Consider the following 17,894-nt stretch of genomic DNA (forward strand, 5'->3'; position numbering starts at 1 on the left):
GAGTGTTTTGGGATGTTTGTCCCTTCTTTTCATAGCTTCAGTCCCCCTCTTGAAAAACAGAGTACCAGGAGCCAGAGTGTCTATGTAGAAGAATGTTCCCTGCTGTTTTTTTCACCTGTTTGAACTTCCTTTGTTTTCCCCTTCTGCTTGATAACTCTGTTTATTGCTCAAATGCAAATGAAGCAGAGCACATGTTCTTTCGTTTAGGACAGACCTGTTTGCCACCTTCTCTTTGGACAGTACTGTGGGGTTTTGAACACATGTTAACAACACCATATAGGGGAATCTTATCACTTCACACACACAGAGTTGCCACACATATATTACCAGGACAATAATGACCAGAAAATTATGAGTTTTCATATGATACCTCACAAGTAAGGCTACATTTTAGTCACAGGTTTTTTTTAGTAAAAGTCATGAACAGGTCACGGGCAGTAAACAAAAATTCACAGCCTGTGACCTGTCCATGACTTGTACTATATACCCCTGACTAAATCTTGGGCAGGAGTAGTCCAGAACCCCTGCTGGTGCTGGGGTTGGTGGGGCTGGCAGGCTCCCTACCCGGCTCCTTGTGGCTCCCCGTAAGTGGTGACACGTCCCTCCCTCAGCTCCTAGCGCTGCGCGCTGCCCCCGCCCCAGCGCTGGCTCCGCAGCTCCCATTGCTGGGAACCGCAGCCAATGGGAGCTGCGGGGGCGGTGTCTGCAGGCGGAGGCAGTGCACGGAGCTAGGAGCTGAGGGAGGGAGGGACATGTTGCTGCTTCTGGGGAGCCCACCCCTGAGGTAAGCGCTGCCCCTCACCCACTCCTGTGCGACAACCCCTAGCACTGAGTCCCCTCCCAGACAAAAACTCCTACTGCTGCTGATGGGGGGAGTGGGGGGCGAGACTGCCCCAGCAGCGGCTGGTGTGGCTGGCCCAGGGGCTGCCTGAATTACTCAGGCGGCCCCCGGGCCAGCTGCACCGGCTGCTGCAGAAGTCACAGAGGTCCTGGAAAGTCACGGAATCTGTGACTTCCGTGACAAACTCGCAGCCTCACTTACAAGTCATACTTTGTACAAAGATTATTACAATAGTGTGTAGGGTGTGAATGCAGAGCTGTATTCTGTCACACGATTACACCGCGTCGCCCAGGGCAGATGGAGGGCCCAGGGCTCCCCACAGCGGCCTGGACTCCCTGGGCAGCAGGCTGGCTCTGCCTTCTGGCCTGGCCAGGGGATGGGCCCCTGGGGGGAAGAGGAGGAGCAGAGGTGGGGCCACTGAGAGGGGCCGGCTGGGAAGAGGCTGGCGCTGCAGGCAGGGGTCGCGAAGTGCAGCCCCTGTTTGCGTCGCTCCGCGCCTGCCTGATGCTTGCATTTTGGCGGGGCAACGCAGCTCCCTGCCCCGCAAACTACGCTCATGTTAAGAAGTGGATGGGCCTGGCCCACCCACTGTGAAAAGTGAGGGGACCATGGCCTCCTGGTCCCCCCATTCCAGCACCCCTGTCTCCATTCCCCTGATTATCCTACTAGGTCTTCTCTGTACCTATTGCAGTTTAAATTAATCTTTCTGGAACATGGGAGACGAGAACTCTACACAGTATGCCAGATGAGATCTTACCAGTGCCTTGTGCAATGTCATTAATACTTCTCAGCCTCTGCTGGAAATGCCTCGGCTAATACTTTGTAAGATCATATGATCATCCTCACTGAAAACCAAGGCAAAATGCGAATTTAGCTTCTGGGCTATACTGTAGCTTATCTTTAATCTCTTTCCCATCCACAGTGCATAGTGGCCCTACCACTTCCTTCCTTATTCTCTTTTCATTTATGTAACTAAAAAACCACTCAGTATTTGTTTTATTTCATTTGGCAAGAGCTAATTCCGCGTCACTCTCAGCAATTCTCACTTTATTCGAACATTTTTCTATCTTCCTTGATGTAGCTTTCTTTGCTCATCATTTTCCCTTTCCATATTGGTGGTTATCCAGCCAGCCAGGTCTGGAGCCTTTTCCTACAAGTTTCCCTCCCTTGTTTGGGATGTAAATTTCAGCTAGCTTTTGTACAGTTGGGCCAAAGAAATTCCAAGCTGCTTTTGCATTTCAGTCCTTGCGAACGTCAGTCCAGCGACTTCTTTAACTAATTCCCTTAATTTCCCGAAGTCTGCCCTCTTGCAACCTAGACCTTGCTCCCTCTGCTCTGTGATGCAAGTGCCTTGCACCAGCCCTTTACCTGGCACAATTTTTCCCCGGCAGTGATCACTGAATAATTAAAAAAGAGAAAAGTTGCAAAATTTGTACAAAGCCCTTATAAAGGCACAGAAATGGCCCTACTTTTCATGCCCCAATAGTGCATTGAATGGATGAACTATGCCGTGAGTGACAGCATCGCTTTCATTAGCATTCACCAATCCCACTGTCACGTACGTTGCTTTGTGTCTCTCTCCTTTTCACTGCCCTTCACTTTAATTAACTACGGCTCCCATCTATCAGTCTCCGATCCTACAGGCAGCTAGAGTCCTTCTGGATCACTGAGGACCATGACAAACAGGTGTCAAATCCTTGTGGCAATGAGATTGGCTTCTGTATCTCCATCTCTCCCTGGTAGCCTGTTGTGGTTTGGACACTCCAGAGTATGCATTAGAAGGTCTGCGGGAAGCTGGGACTTGGCCAGGGCCATAGAGATGAGGACGTCAGAGGCTACAAGGGAAAATTGCAGGGTCCCCAGTGGGACATTCCCCTCTTGTCTCAGGGACAGAGCCTGAGCTGAGATCCCGTCCCCACTCGGAACCAAGGGTGGATTCTCTCCCCAGTGAAAGAGACCAGCAGGAAAGTATAGATCAGAACCTTGTTATCAGCGTCGAAAAATGTCACCTGCCTCTGTTCACAGTCCAGAGAAACACGGATCTTCTGGGGGCTGTAGCTCATGGACAGGAAGGTTGTTGGGCAGGTGAGAGCTCGGTACTGGCCCCCCCACTGTCGCACAGCCCAGATCCCCCCCTCAGGGTTCAGGATGATCTCTCCCTTCCTCCTCACAGACTCTCTGGCCACCCCCACGGCCCACCGTCCCCCATCTCCCACGTCCACCTCCCAGAAATGTCTCCCCGAGGTGAATCCCTCACAGCCCAGCACACAGAGAATAAAATCAAATCTCTTGGGATTGTCAGGGAGATCCTGCTGTGTGTTTCCCCATCTCACGCATTTCCGATCTGCAGACACGATGAGCCTGGGATGAGCCGTGTCTGGATCCAGAGTCACATTCACTGGGGAGAGAGAGAGACTCAGAGCGTTAGGGGCAGAGCTCAGACCTGCGGGAGGCTGGGACCATTTCTCACACTCCCCAGCAGCCCCGGTTCTGGCTGGGACAGTCCCTAGTTTTCTTTCTGTCCTGGGTCCCAGGGAATTGCCTCTGTGCTGGGGCTGAGCCGGGATTTCACTGCAGTTCCCTCCTTCCAGACACTAAAGGTGCAGTTACAGCTGCTGTTGTGGTTGCAGAGCTTGGCTCTCTATCTTTTTCCTATTACCTCTCCCTGGACAGGTCTTGCAAGTTCTTTCTCCCTCTCCACAACCTATATACTGGTTTGAAGGAAGATTTTAATCAACTGTCAATAAGTTCACTCCATTTTTTAAAATACGATTTTGTGCAGCACTAGACCCATCCACTCATGGCACTAAAACTGTTACAAACATGGGGGAATTAGCCTGTAAGCATTATAAACGTCACTTTCCAGACAAGGTTTCCCCATACATGGAATCAGAGAATCGTAGGACTGGAAGGGACCTCGAGAGCAGTGGCGTAGCCGGGTGGAGAAAACAGGGGGAGCGGAGATAACAAAGGCGCCACCCGCTTGTACTCACCCGGCGGCGCTCCGGGTCCTCGGCATCGGGTCCTTCACTCGCTCCGGTCTTCGGCGGCACTGAAGAACCCCTCCCCCTCCCCCACCACCAAAGACCGGAGCGAGTGAAGGACCCGACGCCGAAGAGCTGCTGAAGACCCGGAGCGCCGCCTGACCGGCTGCCAAAGACCTGGAGCACCGCCGGGTGAGTAAAAATTAAAAAGGTGCCAAGACATTAAAAAGGCCCCACTTGTGCTCGGTGTGGGAGTGGCCGCTGCCCCGCTCCCCCCGTAGCTACACTACTGCTCGAGAGGTCGTCTAGTCCAGCCCCCTGCACTCATGGCAGGACTAAGTATTATCTAGACCATCCCTGACAGGTGTTTGTCCAACCTGCTCTTAAAAATCCCCAGCAGCCCCAGTTTTTCCTCATGTCCAAACTAACATGTTTGCACTCGGGTGTGCATAATGTTAATTTAAGGGACATGCTAACGTCGGCACATTGGTACCTAAGATGCTGTAGACCAGTGGTTTTCAACCTGTGGACCACAGGCCACTGGGGGTCTGCAGACTACGTCTAAAGCATTCGCGAAAGGTCGTCGTTACCATAGACCAGTGGTTTTCAACCTGTGTCCACAGACCCTGGGGGCCCGCAGACTATGTCTGAGATTTCCAAACAGGTCCGCACTTCCATTTGAAATTTTTTAGAGGTCCGCAAGTGAAAAAAGGTTGAAAACCGCATCTGGGCTGTGTTTGCATAGGAATGGTCAAACGACCATGTGATACAGATCCACCAGGTGGTATGTTCCATTAAAGAAAAGGTCACACAGCCATTTTCAGCGTACATGTTCATTACAAACACCCAGTTTTATTTTATTTCTACATCAGCAGTTTCATCAACCTCTAATTTCATCCTTCTAATTTTTTTCAAATATTTTTTTTTTTAAAGACACATTCAGGGGACCCAGGTGCAATGTTGGATAAAATAACCATTGGATAAATGTTTAATGCTCTAGCTTTTCGCTGAAAAAAGACGGTCAACATGGTCTGTCTGGGGTATCATGCCCCCCCCACCCATCCCAATCCTCAGTCACAGTGTGTGCACAGCACAGGATTCCTCTGGGCAGGGAGAATCAATCTCTACCTGTCACAGCAACCCCCTTCTCATTCACATGTTGAGCCTAGTTTGAGATGAGGTGGGTCTCTGATCCCAGAAAGGTTTTTCTACAATCACTGAGAATCTGAGGCCCAAATCCCTGTAAAACTCACCCTTTGTATGTGTTTTTGTTACACCCTGTGGCAGAGACAATTCCCATTCTCTCTTCAGTTCAGATGACAGCATGTCTAGAGTGAGGAGAAGGGGAGAGAGAGATGAGATTTCGGGCTGTCATGTTTATGGCCAGCTTTCTGCTATTAATTGACACAACTGTTCTTTAATTTTGAAACCCAAGCAGAGGGAAAGGGGTTGAGAGACAGAGGAAGGTTGAGAAATGAAGAGATACAGGAAGAATTTCTAGGAAGGGCAAAGTATAATTAAACAGAATCAGGAATATTCTGGGAACACTTTGCATAACGAGGGGCCTGATACTCATTTGCTCTGAGGACTCTTTGTATGGCTCTGACAGTGTAAAGAGGCCTTTACACACTTTAAAGCCCCTTCATACTGTCAGTCCGTAAAGGTGTTAGTGTAAATAAAGACCAGGCCTTATATCACTCAGTCCATCCAAGGATTTCAGGGTCTGATTTTCAAAGGCTCTGTGCACCCACGGCTCTAACTGAAGTCAATGGGACCCGCTGGTGCTCAGCACTACTGTATATCAGGCCCTCAGTGTTTGTTACATGTAGGGATCTGGAAGCATTTTAATACATCCACCAGTTGCACATCAGATCCACACCCTCCTGTGGGGACTGGAATTATTGTAATTATCATTTTGAAGATGGGGACACTGAGGCAGGGAGAGGCTGATTTGGCGAAGGAGGTTAAGTCCATTAATGGCTATTAGCCAGGATGGGTAAGGAATGCTGTCCCTAGCCTCTGTTTGTCAGAGGGTGGAGATGGATGGCAGGAGAGAGATCACTTGATCATGACCTGTTAGGTTCACTCCCTCTGGGGCACCTGGCATTGGGCACTGTTGGCAGACAGGATACTGGGCTAGATGGACCTTTGGTTTGACCCAGTCTGGCCATTCTTATGTTCTTATGAAGGTCGCACAGCGAGTCAGTGGCAGAGCTGGAACAGAGCCCAGCAATCCCGACTCCCAGACTACCGCACTATCTTTAGATATATTTCCTTTCTCTTTGTTATTAAATAGCAGTTTGGGGGGCTCTTGTCTCCATTTATAAACAGGATGAAGCCATAACTGAATGTTGTCAGGAGAATGTGACATGGCTCCCTTCACCTGGATCCTGTTTTTCTCATTACTTAGAAGAAATTTCTTAATGGAAAAAGGAATCACATTTGTATCATTATTGATTGTGAACAATAATTTATTTTTGCTTGGAAATTCCCCAGCCCTTTGCCCCCTGATTCAGGAGCTGTGTTTGAAAGTTAGGCTCTGATTTATTTCAGTTTGATGTAAGCATCTAATCATAATTAATCAGCTGGAGCCCATCACCTCCCAAAAGCACAGGTTTCAGCTTCCTCACTAGACCTTAGTACCTTTGAATTTCCTCAGAGTAGCCTTCAGGGCAATATTTTGCTGACACCAAAAATCAAGTTTGCTTTCCAGCTTAGGAGAAATCTCCTCTGGCTGCTGGAACTTCCTTTTCTCACATCTAAGGAGCAACAAACTTTTTCCGGTTAACAAGCATTTTATTTTACTATGAAAGTACTGAGCTGTGGGGCCTAGAGACAGAATTTCTCTGTGTGTCCCAGCCACAGAGCAGTTATATCCCAGCCAGTGGCAGTGCAAGCTTCCCCCCTGGTGTCCCATGAGTGTGCTTCAACCTGGCCCAGTGGGACCAGCTTTAGGGATAGGAAGGGAGTTCGATCCCCATGTGCAATTGACTCTTTGTCCTCTGTGCTTTGGTGGCCAATAGGTTCCCATATGTCTGCTAGTCACTCGGCTGTGGGCACCTGTCCACATTGATCTGGACTGAGATCAACTCCCCTCTCACCAGCCCATTCCTTAGGTTTCCAAATCGTCATCAAGACTTTTATTTACTCCTGACCTGGGCCCTACAGAACTCAGACGCCCAAGAGGTGAAAGGCTCATACTCCATTCCACAGGCCTGGGACATCTCCCCACCCTGGGAAGGCAGGTGATCAGATAATACTGTTCACAGGCGCCAATTTTACAAAGTGCTGGGGGCACTCGCCCCCTGGCTCTGCCCCAGGCCCTGCCCCGACTCCACCCCTTCCCCCAAGGCCCCACCCCACCCTGCCTCTTCCCACCCAGTTCCGCCCCCTCCCCCACGCATGCCATGTCCTCCCTCCTCCTCCTCCCTCCCAGAGCCTCCCATATGTCACAAAATAGCTGATTGGGACATGGGGAGGGATGGGGAGTTGCTGATCCGTGGGGTCCACCGGTGGGTGGGAGACACTGGGGAGGCGGGGGGGAGCTGATGGGGGGCTGCCGGTGGGTGTTCAGCACCCACCATTTTTTCCCGATGGGTACTCCAGCCCCAGAGCACCCACGGAATCGGCGCCTATGATACTGTTAGCTTTGCATGAAATGCAGGAACCCCAGGTTTCTATTAAACAGAGGGAGAGGCCTACTCCATGTGTCACCTTGCCCCACTTTGCTGTTGGGCCTGGAGGTGATTTTTTGGTCATGTGGTGTCCCAGCCTGTTCCTAGAATAATGAAGTACGAAGGCAATTGAGAAGGAGCCATCTACCTGTTCAAGGTGCATCTGATGCCCTATAGGGGAAACAGAGAGAAACAGGAAGTTCAGTTCCATGCACCATGCACTGGGGCTCTCTCCTGCTCTGGACAGGACTCGCTGTGCCATCACACGCTGAGCTCCCGCCATGCTTCACTGGAGTTTGTGACTTTACAAATTCAACTATGAATACCTGGATAAACAGGCCAGGTTTTCAGCAGCAACCACTGGATAGTCCCATGGAATAACACAAGCAAGTTATGGTGAAATGGAAGCTCTGGTACAGTTAAAATGGATTATCACCTTGTCTACACTGAAGTGCTACGGCAGCACAGCTGTATTGTTTTAAATGTAGACATACCCTGATTTAAAAGCAATATTGTAAAGTGCTCTAAAATCCACATGAAGACTCTGATTTTACTTCAGATGTATCGTCAAAGGAATTCACATTAATTAGAGGCATGATGAAAGATTCTACTAGTCCGTGTAAAGTAATCATGCTCCTCAACCATATCCTGAACAATTTGACTGATTGTGATCAAAGGAAAGCAAGTTTCTGGGACCTTTGGCCAAGAGGTTCCTTACTCCCAGCGCCCCTACCAGGAATTGCTCATAGCATCTTTAGCGTCATGTAACTTCTTTGTGCAGAGTTAGGCAATATGAGTGGTCAGCGCAGAGAGGAGAATACGTGTGTGGACGGTGTTGGAGGAGTGCAAGGGATGTGGGGGTTGGGAGGATGCAGGGTCGGGGTTTGGCCTCTTTGCCAGCCTTTGGAGGTGTGTTGTGGTGCAACTGTTGAGGGGCCAGCTGTTTTATGACCCCTGAGTCAGGAAATAAGGAATTGTCCTCAAACAGATCTTCGCTCTGGGAGCTCAGAAGAGCTGACAGAGTAGAACCATAAATGGGGGAAATTGACCACCTTCCCCTCCAGTGACATACCTGTCTGAGGAAGGGAAGGGGAGGGTTCTGTGGCCAGGGTAATCATTGCCAGTGAGCCAGAGGCAGTGGAGGGGGTTGATACAAATAAATTTCCTGGTGTGGCTCTAACACAGGCTCACCTGCAGGAATTCCCTCACTGGCTGCTGACACTTCTTATCCATCTCACCGATCAGCTCACTGAGACGGGAAATCTCCTCGGAGAGTTTGGCGACCTTTTCGTCCTGAATCTTCACAATCTCCTTCTTCAGCTCTTCCAGTAATGCCAGCAGGGGTCGCTCTTGTTCCTTCAGAAACTGGCGCAGTTGCTCAAATTCAGACACAATCTTCTGCCTCTCGGCTTCCGTCTTTTCCTTTAGTGAACAATGACAAATCAGGAAAGGGCAGGTCAGAGTTTTGGAGACAATCAGGGTGAGTTTGTGCCAGAAGCGGCAGAAGCACCCTAAAAGTGTGTGTGTGTGGGGGGCCCACCGGCACTTGAACCATGGCCTGCCTCCCGGGCCGCCTCTTCCCCCTGAGGCCCTACTCTTGCACCGCCTGTTACCTCCAGACCCCACCCTCGCACCATCCCTTCCCCCGCTCCCGTGCCGCCTATTCCCCTCAAAACCCCACTCTTGGCTCACTCCTTTCTGCCCCCTCCCCCAATCACTTGCCCCTGTGGCTGATAAAAAGTGATGGGGCCATTGCCCCCTGACCACCCCGTTCCAGTGCCCTTGAGATGTGCAGGAGGGAAAATTCACCACAACCTCTAAAATTCAGCTTAAGATATTGCCTTAGAAATTTTCCCTATGGATGAGAGAGAAGATTTTCCTAGAGACCCCCCCAGCCAGCCCCATTTTCTGTTTATCATGTCTGAGATCTGGCATGATTAGAAATTCTTTTGCACTGGCCCCTGACAACCCAAGTCTATCAATAGAAAGGGCAGAAGGGGGTAGTACTCAGAATTCCCCGGGCAGACATCCATGGGGAGAAAAACCACAACACACAAAAACAACATTTAAATGGGTCAATGGTGCTCTCCTGACAACAGTTACTCACACACACACACACACACACACACTGCATGCACACAGAGAGAGCAACAACTCACCGACAGCTGTGACACACAAAACAGACATGCACAAAAGTGTGCACACGCAGGAACACAGTTACAGAGAGATAGGGACACACACACTGTCTCCCGTAGCACCACATGGCCACAGAGGAAAAACATACACTCCTCCATAATGCCACAGCAAAATATACCCTCAAAGATCGTTACCCCAAATAATAACTACTGGTTAATGACAATGGGACCTACCAGGAATTCCTGCAATTTCCTCTCTTCAGACTGTCTACATTTTGTGAGCTTTTCTTTTTCTTCCCTCAGCGTCAGCAAATGGGTTTGGAATTGATCCTGAGAGGGAAGAAAAAGACTTGGTGTGGTTTTTTTTTTTGCTTTGGCAGGAGTGGGCAGGGGTCTATTCCCACCATGGGAAAGAAAAAACAGCATTGCTGGAATTTAGTTTTTGATGAAACTCTTTCTAACGTGACTCCATTGGCAGTAGGAAATAAAGCCAATTCCCTGAAAGCCCACTGGCTGGAGATGCTGGGTTAAGCCCTAGAATAAATTGCCTAGGGAGGCTGTGGAATCTCCATCATTGGAGATTTTTAAGAACAGGTTAGACAAACACCTGTCAGGGGTGGTCTAGATAATACTTAGTCCTGCCTTGAGTGCAGGGGACTGGACTAGACGACCTCTCAAAGTCCCTTCCAGTCCTACAATTCTATGCCCTGGTCTACACTAGGACTTTAGGTCGAATTTAGCAGCATTAAATCGATGTAAACCTGCACCCATCCACACGATGAAGCCCTTTATTTCGACTTAAAGGGCTCTTAAAATCGATTTCCTTACTCCACCCCTGACAAGTGGATTAGCGCTTAAATCGGCCTTGCTGGGTTGAATTTGGGGTACTGTGGACACAATTCGACGGTATTGGCCTCCGGGAGCTATCCCAGAGTGCTCCATTTTGACCGCTCTGGACAGCACTCTCAACTCAGATGCACTGGCCAGGTAGACAGGAAAAGAACCGCGAACTTTTGAATCTCATTTCCTGTTTGGCCAGCGTGGCAAGCTGCAGGTGACCATGCAGAGCTCATCAGCAGAGGTGACCATGATGGAGTCTCAGAATCGCAAAAGAGCTCCAGCATGGACCGAACGGGAGGTACGGGATCTGATCGCTGTATGGGGAGAGGAATCCGTGCTATCAGAACTCCGTTCCAGTTTTCGAAATGCCAAAACCTTTGTCAAAATCTCCCAGGGCATGAAGGACAGAGGCCATAACAGGGACCCGAAGCAGTGCCGCGTGAAACTGAAGGAGCTGAGGCAAGCCTACCAGAAAACCAGAGAGGCGAACGGCCGCTCCGGGTCAGAACCCCAAACATGCCGCTTCTATGATGAGCTGCATGCCATTTTAGGGGGTTCAGCCACCACTACCCCAGCCGTGTTGTTTGACTCCTTCAATGGAGATGGAGGCAATACGGAAGCAGGTTTTGGGGACGAAGAAGATGATGATGATGACGAGGTTGTAGATAGCTCACAGCAAGCAAGCGGAGAAACCGGTTTTCCCGACAGCCAGGAACTGTTTCTCACCCTGGACCTGGAGCCAGTACCCCCTGAACCCACCCAAGGCTGCCTCCTGGACCCAGCAGGCGGAGAAGGGACCTCCGGTGAGTGTACCTTTTAAAATACTATACATGGTTTAAAAGCAAGCATGTGAAAGGATTACTTTGCCCTGGCATTCGCGGCTCTCCTGGATATACTCCCAAAGCCTTTGCAAAAGGTTTCTGGGGAGCGCAGACTTATTGCGTCCTTCATGGTAGGACACTTTACCACTCCAGGCCAGTAACACGTACTCGGGAATCATTGTACAACAAAGCATTGCAGTGTATGTTTGCTGGCGTTCAAGCAACATCCGTTCGTGTGTTATCCTCAGGAGAGTGAGATATAATCCATGGTCACCTGGTTGAAATAGGGTGCTTTTCTTCAGGGGACACTCAGAGGAGCCCATTCCTGCTGGGCTGTTTGCCTGCGGCTGAACAGAAATGTTCCCCGCTGTTAGCCACAGGGAGGGGGAGGTTTGAGGGGGTAGCCACGCGGTGGGGGGAGGCAAAATGCGACCTTGTAACGAAAGCACATGTGCTATGTATGTAATGTTAACAGCAAGGTTTACCCTGAAAGAGTGTAGCCAGTGTTTTATAAAATGTGTCTTTTTAAATACCGCTGTCCCTTTTTTTTTCTCCACCAGCTGCATGTGTTTCAATGATCACAGGATCTTCTCCTTCCCAGAGGCTAGTGAAGATTAGAAAGAAAAAAAAACGCACTCGAGATGAAATGTTCTCCGAGCTCATGCTGTCCTCCCACACTGACAGAGCACAGACGAATGCGTGGAGGCAAATAATGTCAGACTGCAGGAAAGCACAAAATGACCAGGAGGAGAGGTGGCGGGCTGAAGAGAGTAAGTGGCGGGCTGAAGAGAGGGCTGAAGCTCGAATGTGGCGGCAGCGTGATGAGAGGAGGCAGGATTCAATGCTGAGGCTGCTGGAGGACCAAACCAGTATGCTCCAGTGTATGGTTGAGCTGCAGCAAAGGCAGCTGGAGCACAGACTGCCACTACAGCCCCTGTGTAACCAACCGCCCTCCTCCCCAAGTTCCATAGCCTCCACACCCAGACGCCCAAGAACGCGGTGGGGGGGCCTCCGGCCAACCAGCCACTCCACCACAGAGGATTGCCCAAAAAAAAGAAGGCTGTCATTCAATAAATTTTAAAGTTGTAAACTTTTAAAGTGCTGTGTGGCATTTTCCTTCCCTCCTCCACCACCCCTCCTGGGCTACCTTGGTAGTCATCCCCCTATTTGTGTGATGAATGAATAAAGAATGCATGAATGTGAAGCAACAATGACTTTATTGCCTCTGCAAGCGGTGATCAAAGGGAGGAGGGGAGGGTGGTTAGCTTACAGGGAAGTAGAGTGAACCAAGGGGCGGGGGGTTTCATCAAGGAGAAACAAACAGAACTTTCACACCGTAGCCTGGCCAGTCATGAAACTGGTTTTCAAAGCCTCTCTGATGCGTACCGCGCCCTCCTGTGCTCTTCTAACCGCCCTGGTGTCTGGCTGCACGTAACCAGCAGCCAGGCGATTTGCCTCAACCTCCCACCCCGCCATAAACGTCTCCCCCTTACTCTCACAGATATTGTGGAGCACACAGCAAGCAGTAATAACAGTGGGAATATTGGTTTCGCTGAGGTCTAAGCGAGTCAGTAAACTGCGCCAGCGCGCCTTTAAACGTCCAAATGCACATTCTACCACCATTCTGCACTTGCTCAGCCTGTAGTTGAACAGCTCCTGACTACTGTCCAGGCTGCCTGTGTACGGCTTCATGAGCCATGGCATTAAGGGGTAGGCTGGGTCCCCAAGGATACATATAGGCATTTCAACATCCCCAACAGTTATTTTCTGGTCTGGGAATAAAGTCCCTTCTTGAAGCTTTTGAAACAGACCAGAGTTCCTGAAGATGCGAGCGTCATGTACCTTTCCCGGCCATCCCACGTTGATGTTGGTGAAACGTCCCTTGTGATCCACCAGAGCTTGCAGCACTATTGAAAAGTACCCCTTGCGGTTTATGTACTCGCCGGCTTGGTGCTCCGGTGCCAAGATAGGGATATGGGTTCCGTCTATGGCCCCACCACAGTTAGGGAATCCCATTGCAGCAAAGCCATCCACTGTGACCTGCACATTTCCCAGGGTCACTACCCTTGATATCAGCAGATCTTTGATTGCGTGGGCTACTTGCATCACAGCAGCCCCCACAGTAGATTTGCCCACTCCAAATTGATTCCCAACTGACCGGTAGCTGTCTGGCGTTGCAAGCTTCCACAGGGCTATCGCCACTCGCTTCTCAACTGTGAGGGCTGCTCTCATCTTGGTATTCATGCGCTTCAGGGCAGGGGAAAGCAAGTCACAAAGTTCCATGAAAGTGCCCTTACTCATGCGAAAGTTTCGCAGCCACTGGGAATCGTCCCAGACCTGCAACACTATGCGGTCCCACCAGTCTGTGCTTGTTTCCCGAGCCCAGAATCGGCGTTCCACCGCATGAACCTGCCCCATTAGCACCATGATGCATGCATTGGCAGGGCCCATGCTTTCAGAGAAATCTGTGTCCATGTCCTGATCACTCACGTGACCGCGCTGACGTCGCCTCCTCGCCCGGTAGCGCTTTGCCAGGTTCTGGTGCTGCATATACTGCTGGATAATGCGTGTGGTGTTTAATGTGCTCCTAATTGCCAAAGTGAGCTGAGCGGACTCCATGCTTGCCTTGGTATGGCGTCCGCACAGAAAAAAGGCGCGGAATGATTGTCTGCCGTTGCTCTGACGGAGGGAGGGGCGACTGACGACACGGCTTACAGGGTTGGCTTCAGGGGGCTAAAATCCACAAAGGGGGTGGCTTTACATCAAGGAGTAGTTCAGGCAGGACTTCACGGAGGGTTCCAATAAGAAATGGTGCACCTAAGTTATTGTTCTTATTGGAACAAGGAGGTTAGCCTGGCCTCTGACTGATACATGGCTAGATTTACCTCGCTGCACCTTCTCTGTGAGTGACTGCAGTGTGACCTAGAGGAATGAGTCCCCTAGACAGGGGAGAAGGCAAATGAGTACAAAACAAATCTGGTCTATTTCTTGTTTTGATCCACTCCATCTATCTTTTACATCTTTGGCTGGCAGCAGACGGTGCAGAAGGACTGCATGCCATCCACATCTCATGGCTGCTCGGCAGAAGATGGTGCAATAGGACTGCTAGCATTCCATATTGCCTGCCTGCTCACCATAAGACGGTTCAATAGGACTGACTGCCGGACTAAAGAGAATGACCTGGTCAAGTCACTAAAAATTTAGTCCCTGCGCCCATGTCTGCCCAGGCGCTCCTGATCGACCTCACACAGGCGACCAGGAACACCTCGGACATGATGAGGACGGCTACCAGTCGTACTGTACCGTCTGCTGCCACAAGGCAATGGGTTGCTGCTACTGTGTAGCAATGCTGTGCCACGTCAGCACCCAGGAGACATACGGTGACGGTTACCTGAGTGGGCTCCATGCTTGCGGTGGTATGGCATCCGCACAGGTAACTCAGGAAAAAAGGCGCGAAACGATTGTCTGCCCTTGCTTTCACGGAGGGAGGGAGGGAAGGGGGGACTGACGATATGTACCCAGAACCACCCGCGACAATGTTTCAGCCCCATCAGGCATTGGGATCTCAACCCAGAATTCCAATGGGCAGCGGAGACTGCGGGAACTGTGGGATAGCTACCCACAGTGCAACGCTCTGGAAGTCGACGCTTGCCTCGGTACTGTGGAAGCACTCCGCCGAGTTAATGCACTTAATGCACTTCTGTGGAGACACACACACTCGAATATATAAAACCGATTTCTAAAAAACCGACTTCTATAAATTCGACCTTATTCCGTAGTGTAGACATACCCTATGATTCTCTCCAGCGATTCCCTTAGATCCTCTCACCAGGCAGTAATATTGACAGTGATCATTCTCGGCTGCCCAGTGCACAGCAGCAAGGGGCCCTGCACCCAGCGCTGCTCTGGCTTTGAGTGATCCGGATGGTTTGGTCCCCATAAATGACTTTACCCTTGTTGGGATGGAAGTGAGTGATACAGACAAAAGGGGGGCGGTTCTGGGTTCGATCCCAGCCCCTGTGTAACTGTAAGGCTCTAGAAACATGATCAATCTCTTCATCTCCTGAGTAAGGGGATGACATGGGGCGAGCAGAGTGAGTGTTCACCAACCCCCTGGTTTATAGGGACCTGCTGGGGACATGCAGGAATGTGGCTGGGGCGCCCTGCACTCTGCCTTTTCTCAGCTGCCACAATCGCCCATGGAGCAGAGTGTAAGAGCAGCCCCCGGGGCTGGGGATCCAGGCAGGGCCCCCGGAGAAGCAGATATTCTCAGGAGGTGGAAAGATGTCATACAGCCACCTCTGCCCCCACTCTGTGACCCTGTGCTGAGCTCAGCTCTGTTGGAGGTGGAGAGTGAAGGACTGTGATCTATTTAAGGCACGGTGTGTACACACCCTGCAGAGCATGTTCCGAACAGAGGCAGCAGATGGGACAGGCCACTCCGAGTTTCTTTCCTACCTCCCCTTGATCTCTGGCTGTCCTGAAAGGTTGTAAATATTTGGGGGGGGGCGGGCGGGCAGGGACCTCCTTGCAGATTTGGCTGGTCTATTAATGAATCATAATAATAATGAATAGTGCAGTCGTGTAGCTTTTCTCACTCCCAGGGGCAGTACTGAAGGAAAGCATGTTCCCCGCCCTCCTTTCTGTCTGCACCTTCCCTCCAGATTAGAACAAAGGGATGTGTACGTGCAGAACTGCAGTAAGGTAAGCCAGGACTCTATTCTAGACAACCTAGAGAGCTTCATTCACCAGCATGCTGGATCTTTCTGCCCTTGCTCTCATGGCCCAGTCCTTGCATTAGAGATGACCCCCCTGCTCCAGCACTTGGAATGCTGGGTGCACCCCCTTCTTCTAGCGAACCAGATCCAGCAGCATGGGGCCCTTCTGCCCGCTCAGGAATAGCCACAAAGGTCCCACACCACCCCCCAGGAACAGCAGGGAAGGCAGCAGGGCCTCAGAGTCAGGGGAGCAGCTGGGCCCCATCAGATGCTCCCCCCAGCAGTCAGGGTTTATCTGCTTGGGAGAATTGGTTGGATCTAGTTAGCTCTTCCCCTGATGACACACCTGGAGCCCCCTGCTGGGGTGTGGTTGATGAGGACCCCAGAGCAGTAGGTCTTGGAGTTAACACCCTCTTTGGATTGATGGATCAGTTCTAGCCCCTTGGAGCTATTGTCTCAGGCTCTCTGAAAACTCAGGCAGGCCTTGCCATATCACTTATGCTTGGTTCTCATTTCCAAGCTATTCTTTGCAAGAATGAAGGCCAAGAGCTTACTTTTTGGTGGTTCTGTTGAGACTGGAAATTGAGGGTGTGATGCAAGCGGGTGACTCCAGGAGCTAGGGTCCATATGCCTGTGCCTTAATCCAGCCCCATATGTGCTCCATGCAGCAGAGGGAGGGCTGCTGTGTTCATCATGAAGGTGAATGCCCTGCTTGAAGTGCCTGGGCTGTCAGGGATGTGTTGGGAGCAGCTCATTCCCCCTCCATTCCCGGCCTGGCAGCAGAAACTGCCTCACTCTGAGCTCAGGTGACCATCTCTCCCTAATGAATAGTGCAGGTTTGGCAGGCTGGAACAGCACCTGCCCGGAGGGAGGAACCTGCAGGGGAGAGATTTGGATGGAGCTAGAGACTAGGGAAAAAAATGTAGGAAATTAGGGGACTCTGCTGCTTCTAGAATGACTCCAAAAAGACTCTAGATGCCCTGGGAGCAAAGTTCAGATTAGACTGCAAAGGAAAGGACCAAATGAACCCGGATCCACAGTGTTTCCTACCTGATATTTCTGGGCAGCCTCCTTCATGAGCAGCACCTTGTGAGATCTGTGCTCGGGGGATTTCTCGCAAACCACACACACGGCTTCCCCGTCCTCTTCGCAGAACAGGTTGAGTTTCTCCTGGTGTTTCTTGCACAGATTCCATTCTTTAAGTATTTCTGTTAATCTTGCCAGGTCCCAGTTGGGCCGGAGATTCTCCTTCTGGATCCGAGCTCTGCACATGGGACAGCACAAAGGGTCATAGTCCCCCTTTGTCCATGTGTCACAGTGCTGAGAGATGCAGTCCCGGCAGAAGTTGTGCCCACAGTCTACGCTCACCGGCTCCGTGAAATAGTTTCTGCAGATGGGACATTTGGTTTCCTCTTGGAGTCCCTGTTCAGAAGCCCCTGAAGCCATGGCAGCGAGGAGCTGGGCTTCTGTTCTCTCTGCCTTCTGCTCCGAATCAGAAGTGATTTTGCTGATAATGAAAGGTCCCTGCCTGACCTGCTATCAGCTGCTCTCCAGCACAGGAGCAGAAGGTGCAGAAAAAGGAGGGGGTGGGAGAAGGAATAGAGGAAAGATAAGAAAATAAGGAAGTTTGACCTACATGGGGCGAGGAGGAGAAGGAATGCGAGGGGAAGGGGGTAGAGAAATAAAAAGGGAATGGAAAGAAAAGGCAGGGGGAGGATAAAGTGGGTGATGAATATGAAAAGAAACAAATTTAGGCTGCTCTTCATCTGAAACGAGTGTGTCTCAGACACATACAGATTTGCACTGAAATAACCAACGGGGGGAATTAAACCCATATAGTTGTGTCAGTGACAGTCGTGTGCGTCGATCCGGCCTGGCTGT

The 17,894-nt window shown here is 50.7% G+C and overlaps 2 protein-coding genes across 2 annotated transcripts; one reads left to right on the plus strand and one right to left on the minus strand.

The window, feature by feature from the left end:
- Nucleotides 1-1,209: 1,209 nt before the first annotated feature.
- On the minus strand, nucleotides 1,210-17,517 carry LOC141998468 (zinc finger protein RFP-like). The gene is made up of 7 exons (XM_074971321.1): nucleotides 17,064-17,517; nucleotides 9,869-9,964; nucleotides 8,691-8,921; nucleotides 7,648-7,670; nucleotides 6,469-6,584; nucleotides 5,079-5,153; nucleotides 1,210-3,239 (listed from the first exon to the last, which is right to left on the minus strand). Exons 1-7 carry the CDS (start codon nucleotides 17,457-17,459, stop codon nucleotides 2,725-2,727), a joined length of 1,452 nt encoding a protein of 483 aa, XP_074827422.1. The 5' UTR covers nucleotides 17,460-17,517; the 3' UTR covers nucleotides 1,210-2,724.
- LOC141998786 (uncharacterized) lies at nucleotides 10,475-12,376 on the plus strand. Its single transcript, XM_074971770.1, has 2 exons — nucleotides 10,475-11,277; nucleotides 11,856-12,376. Exons 1-2 carry the CDS (start codon nucleotides 10,695-10,697, stop codon nucleotides 12,374-12,376), a joined length of 1,104 nt encoding a protein of 367 aa, XP_074827871.1. The 5' UTR covers nucleotides 10,475-10,694.
- Nucleotides 17,518-17,894: the final 377 nt, after the last annotated feature.

This window comes from Natator depressus, chromosome 14 (assembly GCF_965152275.1).
Source record: "Natator depressus isolate rNatDep1 chromosome 14, rNatDep2.hap1, whole genome shotgun sequence".
In the NCBI taxonomy this organism is placed as follows: Eukaryota; Metazoa; Chordata; order Testudines; family Cheloniidae; genus Natator; species Natator depressus.

Bases quoted from the DNA above. Each gene is read 5' to 3' on its own strand.
- LOC141998786 (XM_074971770.1), top strand. From the start codon at position 10,695: ATGCAGAGCTCATCAGCAGAGGTGACCATGATGGAGTCTCAGAATCGC. The intron at 11,278-11,855 runs GTGAGTGTACCT...TTTCTCCACCAG, and splicing joins AGGCGGAGAAGGGACCTCCG to CTGCATGTGTTTCAATGATC.
- LOC141998468 (XM_074971321.1), bottom strand. From the start codon at position 17,459: ATGGCTTCAGGGGCTTCTGAACAGGGACTCCAAGAGGAAACCAAATGT. The intron at 9,965-17,063 runs GTAGGAAACACT...CTTCCCTCTCAG, and splicing joins AGGCTGCCCAGAAATATCAG to GATCAATTCCAAACCCATTT. The intron at 5,154-6,468 runs GTACTAAGGTCT...TCCTCACTCTAG, and splicing joins TACTCTGAGGAAATTCAAAG to ACATGCTGTCATCTGAACTG.